Below are 16,466 nucleotides of genomic sequence, written 5' to 3'. Positions count from 1 at the left end.
AGGAAGAGAGGTAGGGCTGTGCCAGAACTTCGTATATAGCTCCCATGCGCCTCCCCACTATATATAGGGGTGGAGGGGCTGGTTTCTTGCCCTCCAAGTCCATTGGGGCGTTGGCCAAGGTGGGAGGAAAGAAATCTCATTATTTCCTTCCCCACCGATTGTTATCCCCCCTTTTTAGGGATCTTGATCTTATCCCTTCGGGATATGATCTTGTTCCTTCTAAGGGGGATCTTGGTGCGCCTTGACCAGGGGTGTGGGGCCTTTCCCCCACTACCCACGTCCATGTGGGTCCCCCCATGCAGGTGGGCCCCACTCCGGAACCTTCTAGAACCTTCCCGGTACAATACCGAAAAATCCCGAACATTTTCCGGTGGCCAAAATAGGACTTCCCATATATAAATCTTTACCTCCGGACCATTCCGGAACTCCTCGTGACGTCCAGGATCTCATCCGGGACTCCGAACAACATTCGGTAACCACATACAAACTTCCTTTATAACCCTAGCGTCATCGAACCTTAAGTGTGTAGACCCTACGGGTTCGGGAGACATGTAGACATGACCGAGACGTTCTCCGATCAATAACCAACAGCGGGATCTGGATACCCATGATGGCTCCCACATGTTCCACGATGATCTCATCGGATGAACCACGATGTCAAGGACTTAATCAATCCCGTATTCAATTCCCTTTGTCTATCGGTATGTTACTTGCCCGAGATTCGATCGTCGGTATCCAATACCTTGTTCAATCTCGTTACCGGCAAGTCACTTTACTCGTTCCGTAACACATCATCCCGTGATCAACTCCTTGGTCACATTGCGCATATGATGATGTCCTACCGAGTGGGCCCAGAGATACCTCTCCGTTTACACGAAGTGACAAATCCCAGTCTCGATCCGCATAAAACAATAGATACTTTCGGAGATACCTGTAGTGCACCTTTATAGTCACCCAGTTACGTTGTGACGTTTGATACACCCAAAGCACTCCTACGGTATCCAGGAGTTACACGCTCTCATGGTCGAAGGAAGAGATACTTGACATTGGCAAAGCTCTAGCAAATGAACTACACGATCTTTTGTGCTAGTTTTAGGATTGGGTCTTGTCCATCACATCATTCTCCTAATGATGTGATCCCGTTATCAACGACATCCAATGCCCATAGCCAGGAAACCATGACTATCTGTTGATCACAACGAGCTAGTGAACTAGAGGCTCACTAGGGACATATTGTGGTCTATGTATTCACACGTGTATTACGATTTCCGGATAATACAGTTATAGCATGAATAAAAGACAATTATCATGAACAAGGAAATATAATAATAATACTTTTATTATTGCCTCTAGGGCATATTTCCAACAGGTTCTGCACTAGTGGTTTCAGGCCTTTCATATGCTTTCAGTGGGAGGAGACGTTTTCGTGGACTACGAATGAGTTAATGGTGACTTTCTCAATCTCAAAATGATGTGCCGACTCATTTCTCGGAGGAGCTCGGTCGTTCAGGCGGTGAGTGTATGTGTATATGTATGAACATCTGCGTCTGTACGATATTAAAAAAATGCTAACAGGCATGTGTGCATTTGTCTTATTTCTTTCTCGAGTGCACACGTGCATGCAATGCATCTCTTTGCATTGAATAAGAGCATCTACAACTAAAGCCCCCATGTCTGCAAATGTCCGGGTGGCCTGCCCGGTTACTGCCCTGATATAAAATTGTCACCCAGCCAGACCTGGCAAACTCGGCCTAAACATCTGGGCTGACCGACGCTCCCCATACCCAGCCCATATCCGAGGTAGATAAGGACATGCCTGGATATGGGGAACGAAACATGAAAATCAATTTTTTTCTAGGAACACCCAAGATCTATATAGGAGAAGCATAGCAACGAGAGGGGAGAGTGTGTCTATGTTATCCTCGTAGACCGAAAGCAGAAGCGTATATGACACACTTGATGTAGTTGTACTCTTCGTGATCTGATCACGATCCAACCGATCTAGTGCCGAACGGAGGGCATCTCCGAGTTCAGCACACGTGCGACTCGATGACGTCTCCTCCTTCTTGATCCAGCAAGAGAAGGCGGAGAAGTAGAAGAGATCACAACTAGGACGACGACGCGGTGGTGGTGGTGGTGGTAGAGCTAGTTCAGTAGGGCTCCACCAAGTCCTACTAGAACGAGGACGGAAGAACTACGGACTAACGGAAGAGAGAGGAGCGCCAAGGGCTTGGTGTGTACTCTTGGGGCGCCCCCTCCCCTCTATATATAGGTGGAGGGGCGTGGGGAACAACCCTTGCCGCATTGTCTTTTTATAGAGAGCTGCTCAGATGTACAAATGAGTTAAAATTTGGAGGGGACCTCACGCATCAAATTATCTACCACACAAAAAATGGACTTCTTTCACCCCCACTTCCTTCCTCCTCCTCAGTCGGTGTTTGCGCTCCATTGGGCATCGAGTATAACTCCGTGGTGGCCTGTCAGGCAACAAAGCAAAACAAAGATCACTCGACCAATTCGCAGCGAAGCAGAATGAATAAAGCAAGATTGCAGTTGGAAATAAGTGGCCATACCGTGTCCGGTGTGTAGGTACAGTCGAGTGGTGGGATCCTCCTAGCCCCTCGAGGGTTGTCCTTATTCCCCATGATTGCGGCCACCCACCTCTCCAGTGTGGCGTCGTCGACCGCTTCTGGATGGACCCGAGTGGTGTCTTCAGTACCACAATACAGCCACATCGGATGGCCTCGGTACTGAAGTGGTTGGATGCGCCGCCTAAGGAAGACCTCCAGAAGATCCATACCCGTCACTCCGTCCCTAACGAGTTGGACTACGCGCTCCATTAGCATTTTTACCTGAGCTTTCTCCTCAGGAAGCACTTTCAGAGAAGAGGGTTTGTCCACTCGGTCCATGGAAAAAGGAGGGAGACCAGTCGACTGCCCCGGCGTCGGCTTGTCTTGGCAGTAAAATCAAGTCGACTGCCACCCTCTGACCGACTCAAGAAGGGTCATGGCCAGGAAAGTACTCTTATTCCTCATCTAAATCCCAAGACCCCTGCACATCTGGATAACCTTAGTCCTCTCGTCACCCGGACTCGCCTTTTTCACCGTCTGTGAGCGACAGGTGAATATGTGCTTAAAGAGACCCCAATGAGGTCGACAACCCAGGAAGTTCTCGCACATGGAAATGAAAGCAGCGAGATGGGCGATAGAATTGGGAGTGAAATGGTGGAGTTGCGCCCCAAAGAAGTTCAAGAACCCTCGGAAGAAAACACTCGGCGGCAGAGAGAATCCACGATCGATATGAGTGGCTAGGAGGACGCACTCACCCTCCTGCGGCTGCGGTTGACACTTGGACCCCAGAAGCCTTGCTGACCCATGGGGGATCAGACCCTTGTTGGCCAGGTCATTGAGATCCCTCTCGGTGATGGTCGAGCGGATCCAATCCCCTTGGACCCAACCCTTTGGCAGGCGGGATCTTGACGAAGATCCGCCCCGACTGGATGCTCTCCCCTTCGCTTTCCCCGCCGCCGTCGCCTTCTTCGCGCGCTCCAAGGCCGCCGTCTTCTCCTTCACCATTGCCGCCGGCGAAGCGCGCGAGGAGTGGATAAGCAGAGGCGAGAGCAGGCACAGCGGGCGGAGGCAAAGAGGGCGGAGAGAAGAATGGGAAGGCTCTGTTAAAAAAAACCCTCGCCCGACCCTTTATATAAGGACACTTCCGAGTGGCTGACGAGTAGGCCCGGGCGGTCCTGTCACATCCCGAAACAGTCGCGCACGCACGATACGCGGCGAAAAAGGCGGCGCGGAAATCGAGGCGTCCACGTCTTATCCCATCCGAGTACCGCGGTCCGCCCAGTTTCGCGCGCTTCCCAAAATTCGGATCCCACAAAATCTGCTAACGGCAGATCAATCTGTCAGACGATATCTTTCCTACGATCCGTCGCTCGGAAGTTCACTAAAGTTCAAAAGTTCACTCGACAGAAGAAAGGAATGGATCAAGGTGACTGAAGAAAAGTTGATGACAACGCCAAAAAGAAAAATCGCTGATCCAGGATACGACATAATCAAAGCACGGGAAATAGCTCGGAGAAAATCATCAACTCCATCCTCACTCGAACCTCGATCCATTTGGGGGCTAATGATGAGGTTATGTACCTAGGGTAGAATCATGGACCTGTCTAGGATACCACACCAAGGACACCCTTAGAAGAAGCTACCTTCCAGTCGGCCAAGAGGGACTTCACTCGACGAACCCAAGGACACTCGACCATGAAGATAGTCACTCGACCATGAAGCTAACCACTCGACGGCCAGGAGACCTAAAGTCAGTCAGCACGCAACGGTCTGTCATTAAGTAGCTTTAATAGTCTTCATAGCACTTTATGAGGGCGTTACCAGTAACCCCCTGTCTTAATGTACTTTAAACCCTGCATAACTGAGGGCCGGAGGGGTCAAGCGAACTCTATATAAGCCACCCCCCTCCTCAGTGTAAAGGGTTCGCACCCCTGTAACTCATATACACAGAAACCAGTCGACCGCCTCCGGGCTCCGAGACGTAGGGCTGTTACTTCCTCCGAGAAGGGCCTGAACTCGCTAAACACTCGTGTGTACAACTACTCCATAGCTAGGATCTTGCCTCTCCATACCTACCCCCCATTCTACTGTCAGACTTAGAACCACGACACCCCTCCTCCGGCGTCATCCCACATTGTTCCTCCTCGCTTCCCCCTTCTCCCGCATCGTCAATAAAAAAAGGTGCAGCCACCGCGCATGAGAGAGAGAGAGAGGGTGGTTGCGGCGAGCGGCGACAACCCTCGCCGTAATTCCCTCGCCGGAGATAGAAGCACCGCCGCACAACCCAGGCTCGCCGCCTTCAAAGACCCGCCATGGCTGCTAGGGCACGCTATGCCATGGTTCTTGAGCTCCGTGCAAGGGGTGCCACCATGGCTCCCAAGGGAGCACCATGTACAAGGTTCTTCAAGCTCCATCGTCAAAGGGCTACAGTTCCCGTCGTAGCTCCTTGGCGACGGAGATCTTACACTATGATTGATTGCAGCATTTGCCGTTGTCGGTTGTAGCAAACACCATTGCCAGCTGTAGCACTGGCTCGCCCAGTTGTCGCCGTTGCAGCTTTTGTAGATTTGCAGCTTGCGGTGACCGGTTCCAGCTTTTGCCAATGTTGTTGCAGCTTTCTCCAAGACAACGGTAGCAAAACACGATGCCATTTGTAGCATCTCATAGTTAAGGTTCCAGCTCTGTCATCAGCCAGTTCCAACAAAATGTACATACGGTTGCAGCAATTGCATCGTCGGTTTCCAGCTCTATCGTAGCACCAAGCCATCTGCCGTTGAACCTTTTCTAAACACTAGTTGCAGCTCTGTTGGTGACCGGTTCCACCTTGTACGGATGCTCGTTGCAGCTTTCTCGACCACAGTCGTAGCAAAAAATGCCATTATCAGGGGACACGGTTCCAACTTCCACAGACCACGTTCCAGCATTACCAGAACACGGTTCCACATCTCTAGGACACGGTTCAAGCATAGCGCCCCTGCAGCTCCTCTGTTCGCCGGTTGTAGCTCCCGGCGTGGCTGGGTCCGACAAGGCAGGCAGAGCTCCCGGCGTGGCTGGGTCCGACAAGGCAGGCAGAGCTCCAGTGGCGCGGATCTGGCCGAGGGAGCGACGCGGATAAGAGAAGGACGTCTGCGTGCGGGCCCTTTGACTGCCTGGCACGTGCGTGGACAAGTGACCGGCCAAGTGTTTAGCCAGCGCGCCGAGCCCAAGTTTTTTCCATATTTATTTATATATTTTTATTTAGGATAGCACAAACATTTCTTCATCAAAACAAAAAAGCCCACATCACAGCCCGAGCCTCCATTTAGGTATCTCCGAGCGCTCCTCCAACTGCTATCGATCGAGAAAAAATCTCCTAAAAAACAAGAAGAAGAAAAAAAAGATTAATCTCCATGGCTGCCGGCTCCGCCGGCGGCGGGGCGCGGTCCATCATGAGCGAGGACGGCGACGAGCCGGCGCGTCGCCGCCTGCGATCTGCCCCTGCTGGCGCGCCACCGAGCGGCGCGACATCCTGTGGGAGATCTTCCTCCGGCTGCCCGCGCGACCCTCCCGCGCGTCTCCCTCGTCTGCAACCGCTGGCGCCGCCTGGCCGCCAACCCCGGCTTCCTCCTCCGCTTCCGCAGCCACCACCGGAAGGCCCCGCTCCTCGGGCTCTTCAAGGAGTACGGCGGGTGGGTCTCGTTCACCCCCGTCCTCGCCCGCCCCGACCGCGTGCCCCGCCAGCGCCTCTCCATGCGGATCGACTACGGCGGCGCCGCCGACTCCTACCCCTACCACGGCACGCTCCTCGGGTGCCGCCACGGCTGCGTCCTCGTCGCCGACCACCGGCGGCGCGAGGCCCTCGTGTGCGACCCCGTCTCCGGCGACCAGCACCGCGTCGCCCTCCCGCCGGAGTTCGGCGCGGGCAACATGGCCCACGGGGCCGTGCTCTGCTGCGACGGCGACCCGGCACACGTGCACGGTGGCTGCCACTCGAGCCCCTTCAAGGTGGTCCTGGTGTAGACCTTCTCCAGAGGGAATTATGATTCCCGAGCCCGCGCCCGTGTCTACTCGTCGGAGACCGGCATGTGGGGCAACCTCATCTCGGCGCCGGAACAATTAGAAGGCGGTTACGTCGATTTCAGCCGCCCCTCAACCCTCGCTGGCAAGTCCCTTTACTGGTGTTTCCATGGATCTTATGACATGGAGTTACTTGGGTTTTATTTGCAAGAGGGGCTAATTAAACATGAGGATAAAATTTGGATTGGAGCAAATGCAGGTCTGCAAACAAAGCTCATTCAGGCTTTCCACTCATCACCAGTGGGAGGCCACTCTGGGATACTTCCCACCTACCACAGAGTGAAGCAATTGTTCAGTTGGACTGGTATGAAGACAGATGTAGAAAACTTTGTGAAGCAGTGCAGTACTTGTCAACAGGCTAAACATGAGCTGTGCAAAACACCTGGGTTGTTACAACCTCTCCCTTTACCAGATCGACCATGGCAAGCCATTAGTATGGACTTCATTGAAGGACTACCTAAATCAGAGGGGTTCAGTGCTATCCTAGTGGTGGTGGATCGTTTCACAAAAGTAAGTCACTTTCTGCCTCTGAAACATCTGTTTACAGCAGCATCAGTAGCTAAGGTCTTCCTCAACAACATTGTCAGACTTCATGGACTGCCCTTGTCCATAGTTTCTGATAGAGATAAGATCTTTACAAGTGCATTCTGGAGAGAATTGTTTAGAGTCTGGGGCAGTGAACTTCAAATGAGCACAGCATATCATCCCCAAACGGATGGTCAAACAGAGCGTGTGAATCAGTGTTTAGAAATGTACTTACGATGTGCAGTTCATGCCTCTCCAGCTAAATGGGCGGCCTGGCTTCCTCAGGCAGAGTTTTGGTATAACTCTACTTATCATTCTTCTTTGGGTTGCACTCCTTACAAGGCATTATATGGACAAGACCCGAATGTAGGACAGTTGGCAGGTCAGTCTGTTTCCATGAATCCGGATGTGCAGACTTGGTTGGCCTCTCAGAATGAACACAGCGTTGCTCAAAGATCATTTAGCAAGAGCTCAGTGCAAGTACAAGCAGTTTGCTGACAGAAAAAGATCTGATCGTCAGTTTGTGGTGGGAGAAACAGTGTATCTGCGTCTACAACCATATGCTCAGTCGTCTGTGGTTAATCGTCCATGTCCAAAACTGGCTCTCAAATATTTCGGACCCTTCAAGATTCTGGAGAAAATTGGAAACGCAACATACGAGCTGGAGTTGCCGCGAGGCAGTATGGTTCACCCAGTTTTCCATGTGTCCCAGCTCAAAGCTCATGTACCGGATCATACTCTAGTGTTTACTACACTGCCTGTGCCGCTTGATTTGTCACTGCCGGGTGTGCAGCCAGAAGAAATATTAGATCGCCGCCTGGTCAAAAAAGGGAACGCTTCACATCTTCAGATCTTGGTTAAGTGGACCACAATTCCTGCATCCTCGGCTACTTGGGAAGACTATCAGGTGCTCAAGGATCGTTATCCGGTGGCACCAGCTTGGGGACAAGCTGGTTCTTCAGGGGGAGGTATTGTCAGTAATCTGGAGGTGGCGAAGGTGCGGGCAAGGCAGTGAAGACGGGAAGAAGGCGCGGCGAAAGTGTAGAGTCATCGCGGGAGCGTTTAAATTCGAGTATGTGCGTGTTGGGCCGCGAGCCTTGTAATGGACGGGCCGTGGGCCGTGTGTGTGCGGGTGCGACTCGCGTGTATATAAGCGAGACGCGTCGCTGTGGATAGGCATCGAGAATTTGAAATAAAATATCCTGAGCCACAGGCTCCTCTTCCTCCTCTCGCTGCCTTCTCCTAGCTTCTCTCCTCTCTGCTCGCTGTCTACGATCTCCCCCTACTCTTCCTTCCCGTCGGCGAACTCTTACCGCCCCTAGGTCGTGACATGCAGCCGCCGCACGCCGGAGAGAGAGAGAGAGAGAGAGAGAGGGGGGGGGGGTTGCGGCGAGCACATGCCACTGCGCCAACACCTTTTTTGTGTACTACTTGAGCTCAGTACTGATATATTCCTAGCTCAAAAAAATTGAATTCAAATTACGTTTAAAAAATTCAAGCGGTTTTTGCTCGGAATTTTACAGTAACCGCGATATCCATGTTTCTTACCCACCCTCGGTATTTTCTTGGGATTCAGTAGCCAAAACGTTGGTTCCACCTTCTATGGATGCCCGTTGCAGATTTCTCAACCACAATCGTAGCAAAAAACTCCATTATCAGGGGACATGGTTCCAGCTTCTACGGACCATGTTCCAGCATTACCAGAACGGTTCCAGCATCTCTAGGACACGGTTCAAGCATAGTGCCCATGCAGCTCCTCCGTTCGCCGGTTGTAGCTCCCGGCATGGCCGGGTTCAGCGAGGCAGGCAGAGCTCCAGTGGCGCGGATCTGGCCGAGGCAGCGACGCGGATAAGAGAAGGACGTCTGGGTGTTCAACCGGGGCGCCGAGCCCAATTTTTTTTCATATTTAGGCCTCCTTTAGTTTGTAGGAATTTTGTAAGAACTCTATAGGATAGGATTTGCAAAGGAAAAATTCCTTTGAAGCCCTTTGGTTTATATGAATGGATTCCTATTCCTATGAAGAATAGGAATCAATCCTTCACATTTTGGAGGAAAAAAACATTAGCCTAGACTTAATGAAAAAAAATCCTATCCTATGCATCAAATGACATCTCTTTCTTTATAGAAAATGAGATGCATGTCATCTTACTTCCTATGTTTTTCCTATTCCTATAAAATTCCTATCCTATAAACCAAAGTAGGCATTATCTATATATTTTTAGGATAGCACAAACATTTCTTCACTAAAACAAAATAGCCCGCATCACAGCCCGAGCCTCCATTCAGTTATCTCCGAGCGCTCCTACCCATCAAAAGAATTAATTTCCGAGCTAATCTCAACTGCTATCGAGAAGAAAAAATCTCCTAAAAAAACGAGAAGAAAAAAAGGGCTAATCTCCATGGTTGCCGGCCCCGCCGGCGGCGGGGTGCGGTCCATCATGAGCGAGGACGGCGACGAGCCGGCGCCTCGCCGCCTGCGATCCGCCCCTGCCGGCGCGCCGCCCAACGGCGGCGACATCCTGTGGGAGATCTTCCTCCGCCTGCCCGCGCTGCCCTCCTCCCTTCCGCGCGTCTCCCTCGTCTGCAAGCGCTGGCGCCGCCTGGCCGCCGACCCCGGCTTCCTCCTCCGCTTCTGCAGCCGCCACCGGAAGGCCCCGCTGCTCGGGCTCTTCAAGGAGTACGGCGGGTGGGTCTCCTTCGCCCCCGTCCTCGCCCGCCCCGACCGCGTGGCGCGTGCCCCGCCAGCGCCTCTCCATGCGGATCGACTACGGCGGCGCCGTCCACTCCTACCCCTACCACGGCACGCTCCTCGGGTGCCGCCACGGGCGCGTCCTCGTCGTTGACCACCGGCGGCGCGAGGCCCTCGTGTGCGACCCCGTCACCGGCGACCAGCGCCGCATCGCCCTCCCGCCGGAGTTCGGCGCGGGCAACATGGCCCACGGGGCCGTGCTCTGCTGCGATGGCCACCCCTCACACGTGCACGGTGGCTGCCACCCGAGCCCCTTCAAGGTGGTCCTGGTGCAGACCTTCTCCAGAGGGAATTATGATTCCCGAGCGGGCGCCCGTGTCTACTCGTCGGAGACCGGCATGTCGGGCAACCTGATCTCGGCGCCGGAACGATTGGAAGGCGGTTACGTCGATTTCAGCCGCCCCTCAACCCTCGCCGGCAACTCCCTTTACTGGTGGATCCATGGCTCCTATGACATGGAGTTACTTGAGTTTGATATTGGTAGGCAGAGCCTAGCGGTGATCCAAAAACTTCCTGTTAGAGATATCCAGAAATCGAAAAGTTTCATCCACATCATCCGGGCAGAGGATGGCAGTGTTGGCTTTGCCATGTTGTCGTATCCAAGCCTCCAAATGTGGGACCTGAAGGCTGACGGGGATGGTGCCGCCACATGGTTTCCACGGAATACCGTGAATCTCGAGCTCGTCCCGAATAGGAGGGCTGCCGAAACAGCTATAGTCGGGTATGTGGAGGATGACGACGCAATTCTTATAAAGTTCAACAACGACGTCTTCATGGTTCAACTTGAGTCAATTGAGTCAAGGAAACTTTGTGAAAGCATTGTGAGGCACCAATATCATCCTTTCACAAGTTTGTATTCTTCAGGTAAATAGCTAATCTTTTTTACACCGTGGCGGTACCCCGGATCCTATATTCCTATTGTGTATCACAAATTCACACATGGCTGCTGTGGTACCTTAACCGTGCTTTGAAGTTTTCACTAAGAACTTAAACTTGATCATCCTTTTTCTCTCTGCTTTGATGACTGCAGTTCAAATAGTCATGTTCTTCAGTTTATTATTTAACTGTAGCTAGTATCTTTAAATATGGCAATCTATTTTGACTTGCTTACGGGTTCTCTACAAAATCTTTGTGAAATTTGTCGAATTTATTCAAGACATGTGAAGTCAGAGGCACTTACCTCCATGGTAACTCTTACCTGAAGAAGCATACTGTGCTCTAAGGGGGACATCGTTGCTTCACTTTGCACAGCTTTTCTTACCAGCAGATTTTGTAATAGAAGTGTCAATACAGATGGCAAATTTACTTGAAACCAAAGCTTGATTCTGAATGAGTAAACAAAAGTGCACTTGTTGCGGATACCAATACAGATGGCAAATTTACTTGAAACCAAAGCTTGATTCTGAATGAGTAAACAAAAGTGGACTTGTTGCGGATACCACTCGGACAATAATAGAGAATATGATTGGGATGCTCTATGTTGGATGTGGCTGGCACATTCAGATCATTTTTTAACAGCCCGTGATGTACAACAGTTAAGTGTTTAGAAATGATATGAGCAACAGGATGCCAACAGAAATGAAATGAAATGATATGAGCAACAATGATATGAGCTTGTCTTACCGTTGTCTTAGAACTAGAAGTAACCGAAGACACCGATTGATTTGTGTGAAACTATCTTTTCTTGTTTAGTACGATCATCACATGATTCCTCTGATCAATAGAGTGATTGGGGCTGGACTGGCATTAGTGCAATCTTGGGTAAATTCAATCCAGATTTTGTGCTGTCTCGCCGTTGCCCTCTGGTCACAGATCAGATCAGTATAAAAAGAGTCCATCCACCCACCGATTTTGAGATATCCTTTCCAAAGAAGCCTGACGTATACATAGGGTATTATAACATTTTCTTTTGAGCACAAGAAAGTGCAACAGCCTTTGGTTAAATAAAAGCAGGAGAATATGCAGTATAGTAGATATACGAGGCAGATAGGTCGCGTATTTTACTTTCTATACGGATGTTTCTGTCATGATGGTGATGATCTATTTTTGGATTGCAATCAGGGGAGTTTGGTCGCTGCAGAGGTCTGGATAGCATGCCGAGCCCAGCAGATCCGGCCATCCCGACGAGCATAGCAGCTCCACCTGTCATGAAGGCACCAGAGCAACGGGCTTGGACATTCCAGCATGTACCAAGGAAGCGTAGGAGTTGATGTTGAGTTTGGTACTGCGATGCCTGTCGGGTTCGCTGGCTTAGAAGAGCGGAGTCGTCACTACTACACGGCGGATACATCGGAACAGCACCGTTTCAGCTTCTTGGAGAATAGTCGATATCTTCATAGTAGGATGATATAATGTACTATTATGATCCTCCCACACACGCATTTTTCTTATTCTCTCGGAGCCCTTGCCTTGCTCTTTGCTTCTCCATTAACAATACCGAGCTCTTATGTGGTCTAGTGGTAGACACCTTGGTTGGAGCTGTGGCTGACCCAGGACTCATTTCACATATAAGAATAAGACAGGGGGCTTCTCTCCCTCTATTCTCATTCGCTTTCTTATAATACTGTGAACTCTTACGATCTAGATTTTTGAGTGCCCTTGTTTTAGGTTAGTCGGGTTTTTTATTTGGCTTGAAGAACAGTCCTGACACAGTTGTGCCGTACTCTTCACTTATGCCAAAAGGTCATCGGTTCGACGTGCCCTCTGTGTGCTAGGATAAGGCATGGCTAGTAGTATAACTCTTCCTGAAACCCCACCTAGTGTGGAAGCTTCTAGCACATGGTCTGTCCTTAAACCTCATTATCTGTTATTTGTTATTTTTTCTTTTGCTTTTATATGTGTTTTTTCCTTTTTAGTTGATTTTATTTTTTCCTTTGATGTGGGGTCATTCGAATCTTTGTCCGTCCATTCGAATCTTTGTCATGCGATAGAGAAAGATTTGTCATTCATGATTGAGTATGCAGATAGGTTACATTAGATTGGCAAGGTGTTTGGATATGCAAGACACATCAATATTTAAATTTGAATCACCAATCAGTATTATTGAAAGAGTCTTAAAAGGCATAATAATGAGAGTTTGGTTTACCCTATCCAATTACCTAGCATTAATAAATCATTAAATCATATATGTAAAAGTACGTCCAATCAAAATCTTCTAACAATGGTACCAATATACAGTTTAAATAAACAAGAATAGAACCACCTATATTTGTAAATAGATGACTTTATAGAGATCTTCCAGTAAAGCTTCTCTAAATTTGAGTTGTAATATGTAGTACAAAAATAATTGATGTCAATGGTACTATGAAAACTATTTTCATAACATACAACTTATAGTTGTCTACATGTCTATAAATATGTAATCCTCGAATATGCATATTGGAGACAGCACATGTCAATGACATGTCTACCTATTTGCAAATAGAGAAAGCAACAGATTTGTTGCATCCCTTTTTTTTATTCTATAATACTATCGTTTTTGTTTTTTTATGCTTGGAACTTTATATGAACAACTACTTCTACTAAATTTTTGTCTTGAAGACCATTTCAAACTTAAAAGTGACACATGAAAAATATATATAAGAAGTGTAGCTGCGCAAATGACTATAAGGTGAGAGGAAGTACTATGTAGGAGGGAACAAATGACTTTCTAAACCATGGCATGGCAGGTTTGTTTTTTGCAAAAATACATTAGATTGGCAAGGTGTTTAGATATGCAAGACACATCAATATTTAAATTTGAATCACCACTCAATATTATCAAAAGAGTCTTAAAAGGCATAATAACGAGAATTTGCTTTTCCCTATCCAATTACCTAGCAATCATAAATCATACAATCGTATATGGAAAAGTACGCCCACTCAAAAGCTTTAACAATGGTACCAATATATAATTTAAATGAACAAGAATAGAACCGCCTATATTTGTAAATAGATGACTTACAGTAAAGCTTCTCTAAATTTGAGTAGTAATATGTAGTACAAAAATAATTGATGTTAATGGTACTATGAAAACTGTTTTCATAACATACACGTTATAGATGTCTACATGTCTATAAATATGTAATCCTTCAACATGCATATTGGAGACTGCACATGTCAATGACATGTCTACCTATTTGCAAATAGAGAAAGCAAAAATTATGTTGCATCCCCTTTTTTTATCTATAATACTATCATTTTTGTTTTTTTATGCTTGGAACTTTATATGAACAATAACTACTACTAAATTTTTGTCTCCAAGACCTTGCCAAACTTAAAAGCGACACATGAAAAAAATAATATAAGAAATGTAGCCATGCAAATGACTATAAGGTGAGAGGAAGTACTATGTAGGAGCAAACAAATGACTTTCTAAACCATGGCATGACAGGGTTTTTTTTTTTTGCAAAAATACAATAAGTTGAGAGTAAACTTTCAAAAAAAAAAAATTTCAAGGACGGCAGAGGTGTCATCGGGCCTCTCTTGTTACGGAGAGAGATATCTCTGCCACGGGCTTCAAGCCCAAGAACCCCACACAGCAACTAACATCTGGCGGACCGACCTTCTGCGGCTGCCACTGAATCAGCGTCCCGGCGTAACTAGCATCTGGTCCGATTAGCTCTAGAGCAACTCTAGTGGACCCCGCATCTCGCCGGCCCGTAAAACTCGTTTGCAGTTCACGCAAAACTACTTTTGCGGGCTGGCGCAGGTTGGCACAGATGCAGACCCCTCAAACGGACCCGTAAAAAAATCGCGGAATATGCTTTTTTACGGGTCGCCTTCTGCGGGTTCTGCTCGGGTACCACCGTGAAGACCCGCAAACAGAAAAAATGCAAATCTCGCATTTGACATAGGGTTTGGCAAACAAGTTCAAATTCAAATGACATAAACAGTTTGCGCGCAAATAAAAGCGAAGTTCATTACGCAAAAGAGGGCATGCAAAAGGTTTGCGCCCATGTCCGGCATCATCTTGGGGGCCGATCTTCACTCCGCGCAATGGAGTCCATATTGAAGTTCATCGGCACCACCAAATCCACCTTCCTCGCTTGTTCCAACTCCCGCAACGAAATCATCCGCATTGCCACCATATGGAGCAGAAAACATCACCGGAACATGAACACGGACCGGCCGAAGGTACCATTCTTCTGTTCAAGATCTCTCTCCTTGCCATATCATGCCATGTTTTGGTGAGGTCGTCCATATCATTGCGGTTCATTGACATGATCTTGTTCTCTTCGGCGAGCAACAATGACATTGATTTGTTTTCGGAGGTGCGTGCTTTTCTCTCCTCAATGGCAGCTTTGCGGAGCCCCTCTTCCTTGAGCATTTGCCATTTTTCTTCCTTATCTTTTGCCTTCTTCTCGGCCAACTCTTTTTTGATCTCCAACGACTTCAACGACATCAACTCGTTTGATTGCTCCATGTCATCAATCTTCTCCCTCAAGCTCGATGCTTCTTGCTCTCTCTTGATCTTCTCTCTCATCTTCTTGTCGCCATCGGGCTTGTGCAAATTTCTTGGGCCATCATCATCTTCGTCTTCATCCATCTTTACAAGTGAGCCTCTCTTTGGTGGGGATTCTCTGTCGATCAACTTCCACTTATCGCACTTTTGGAGCAACTCCCAACAATGCTCTAATTTGGAGAATCTGCCTTCCGAAGCTTCCATGGCCTTGCATCTATGTTGAGCAATCTTGTCCTACAAAATGTGAACAAAGTGATGCAATCATTTTCCATGATACATTATGATGATGCACAACTTGAACAAAGGAAAAAAAACTCACATAATCGGACTCCACGGTGCCACTTGGAGGTGCATTGCGTACTTGCTCCAAGCAAGCTGCCCAACGGCTGCACATAGGCTTGATATTCTCCCAACACCCTTGAAGCGACCGAAATGTGCGTGGAGTCCTATTGGGATACTTTTTCATAATGCGGAAGTATTGATCTTCGATCCTTTGCCAATATCTCTTGGCGGTTTGAGAAACACCCGTGCATGGATCAACAGACACTGCACTCCATGCATGGATCAAAGCTTGATCTTCCAAGATCGTGTAGTTCTTCGATCTTTGGCTCTTCCCACTCTTTGATTGCGATTCCTCAAATGCTTCCGCTTCGATCTCCTCCAATTCGTCCGCATAGCCATGATCATCCACGCCGCTGTCCGTTTCATTGTAGTCAATGGTTCGAAAGGGGCTTGATCAATGTCAACCGCGTTCGTGTCGAACAAGTTCACGAACTCAGTTGTTGCATTGTTCGAACCACCGCTATAGCGAACGATAACATGTCACGAGCTATCGACACTAATGGCGAAAATGAAAGGGAATCGCTATATCAAAGAGGCATACCTTGCAGCCATTTTGTCGAACACCTCGCTTGCGGGGGAGCGGCACCGTTGAACGGCACAGTCAGAGCACCTCCTTGCGGGGGAATGGAGTGAGAGGTTGAAGAAGGTGGCTTCCTTTTAGCCGGAACCTTCCTCCGCTTTACACCCGCGGTCTTGCCGGCATTCTCCGTCGTCGGCCGGGATCGCACTGCAGCGTTGGCGCCCGGAGCGCGGGCCGTCGCGGCGGGGGCAGCCGAATTCC

The 16,466-nt window shown here is 48.8% G+C and overlaps 1 protein-coding gene across 1 annotated transcript; it reads left to right on the top strand.

The window, feature by feature from the left end:
• The first annotated feature begins 9,905 nt into the window (after nucleotides 1-9,905).
• Nucleotides 9,906-12,446, top strand: LOC123158695 (uncharacterized). The gene is made up of 2 exons (XM_044576591.1): nucleotides 9,906-10,764; nucleotides 11,962-12,446. Exons 1-2 carry the CDS (start codon nucleotides 9,906-9,908, stop codon nucleotides 12,108-12,110), a joined length of 1,008 nt encoding a protein of 335 aa, XP_044432526.1. The 3' UTR covers nucleotides 12,111-12,446.
• Nucleotides 12,447-16,466: the final 4,020 nt, after the last annotated feature.

This window comes from Triticum aestivum, chromosome 7B, assembly GCF_018294505.1.
Source record: "Triticum aestivum cultivar Chinese Spring chromosome 7B, IWGSC CS RefSeq v2.1, whole genome shotgun sequence".
In the NCBI taxonomy this organism is placed as follows: Eukaryota; Viridiplantae; Streptophyta; class Magnoliopsida; order Poales; family Poaceae; genus Triticum; species Triticum aestivum.
Note: the sequence above shows the minus strand (reverse complement) of the source record. Positions and strands in the feature narration are given on the sequence as shown.

Bases quoted from the DNA above. Each gene is read 5' to 3' on its own strand.
- LOC123158695 (XM_044576591.1), top strand. From the start codon at position 9,906: ATGCGGATCGACTACGGCGGCGCCGTCCACTCCTACCCCTACCACGGC. The intron at 10,765-11,961 runs GTAAATAGCTAA...GATTGCAATCAG, and splicing joins CACAAGTTTGTATTCTTCAG to GGGAGTTTGGTCGCTGCAGA.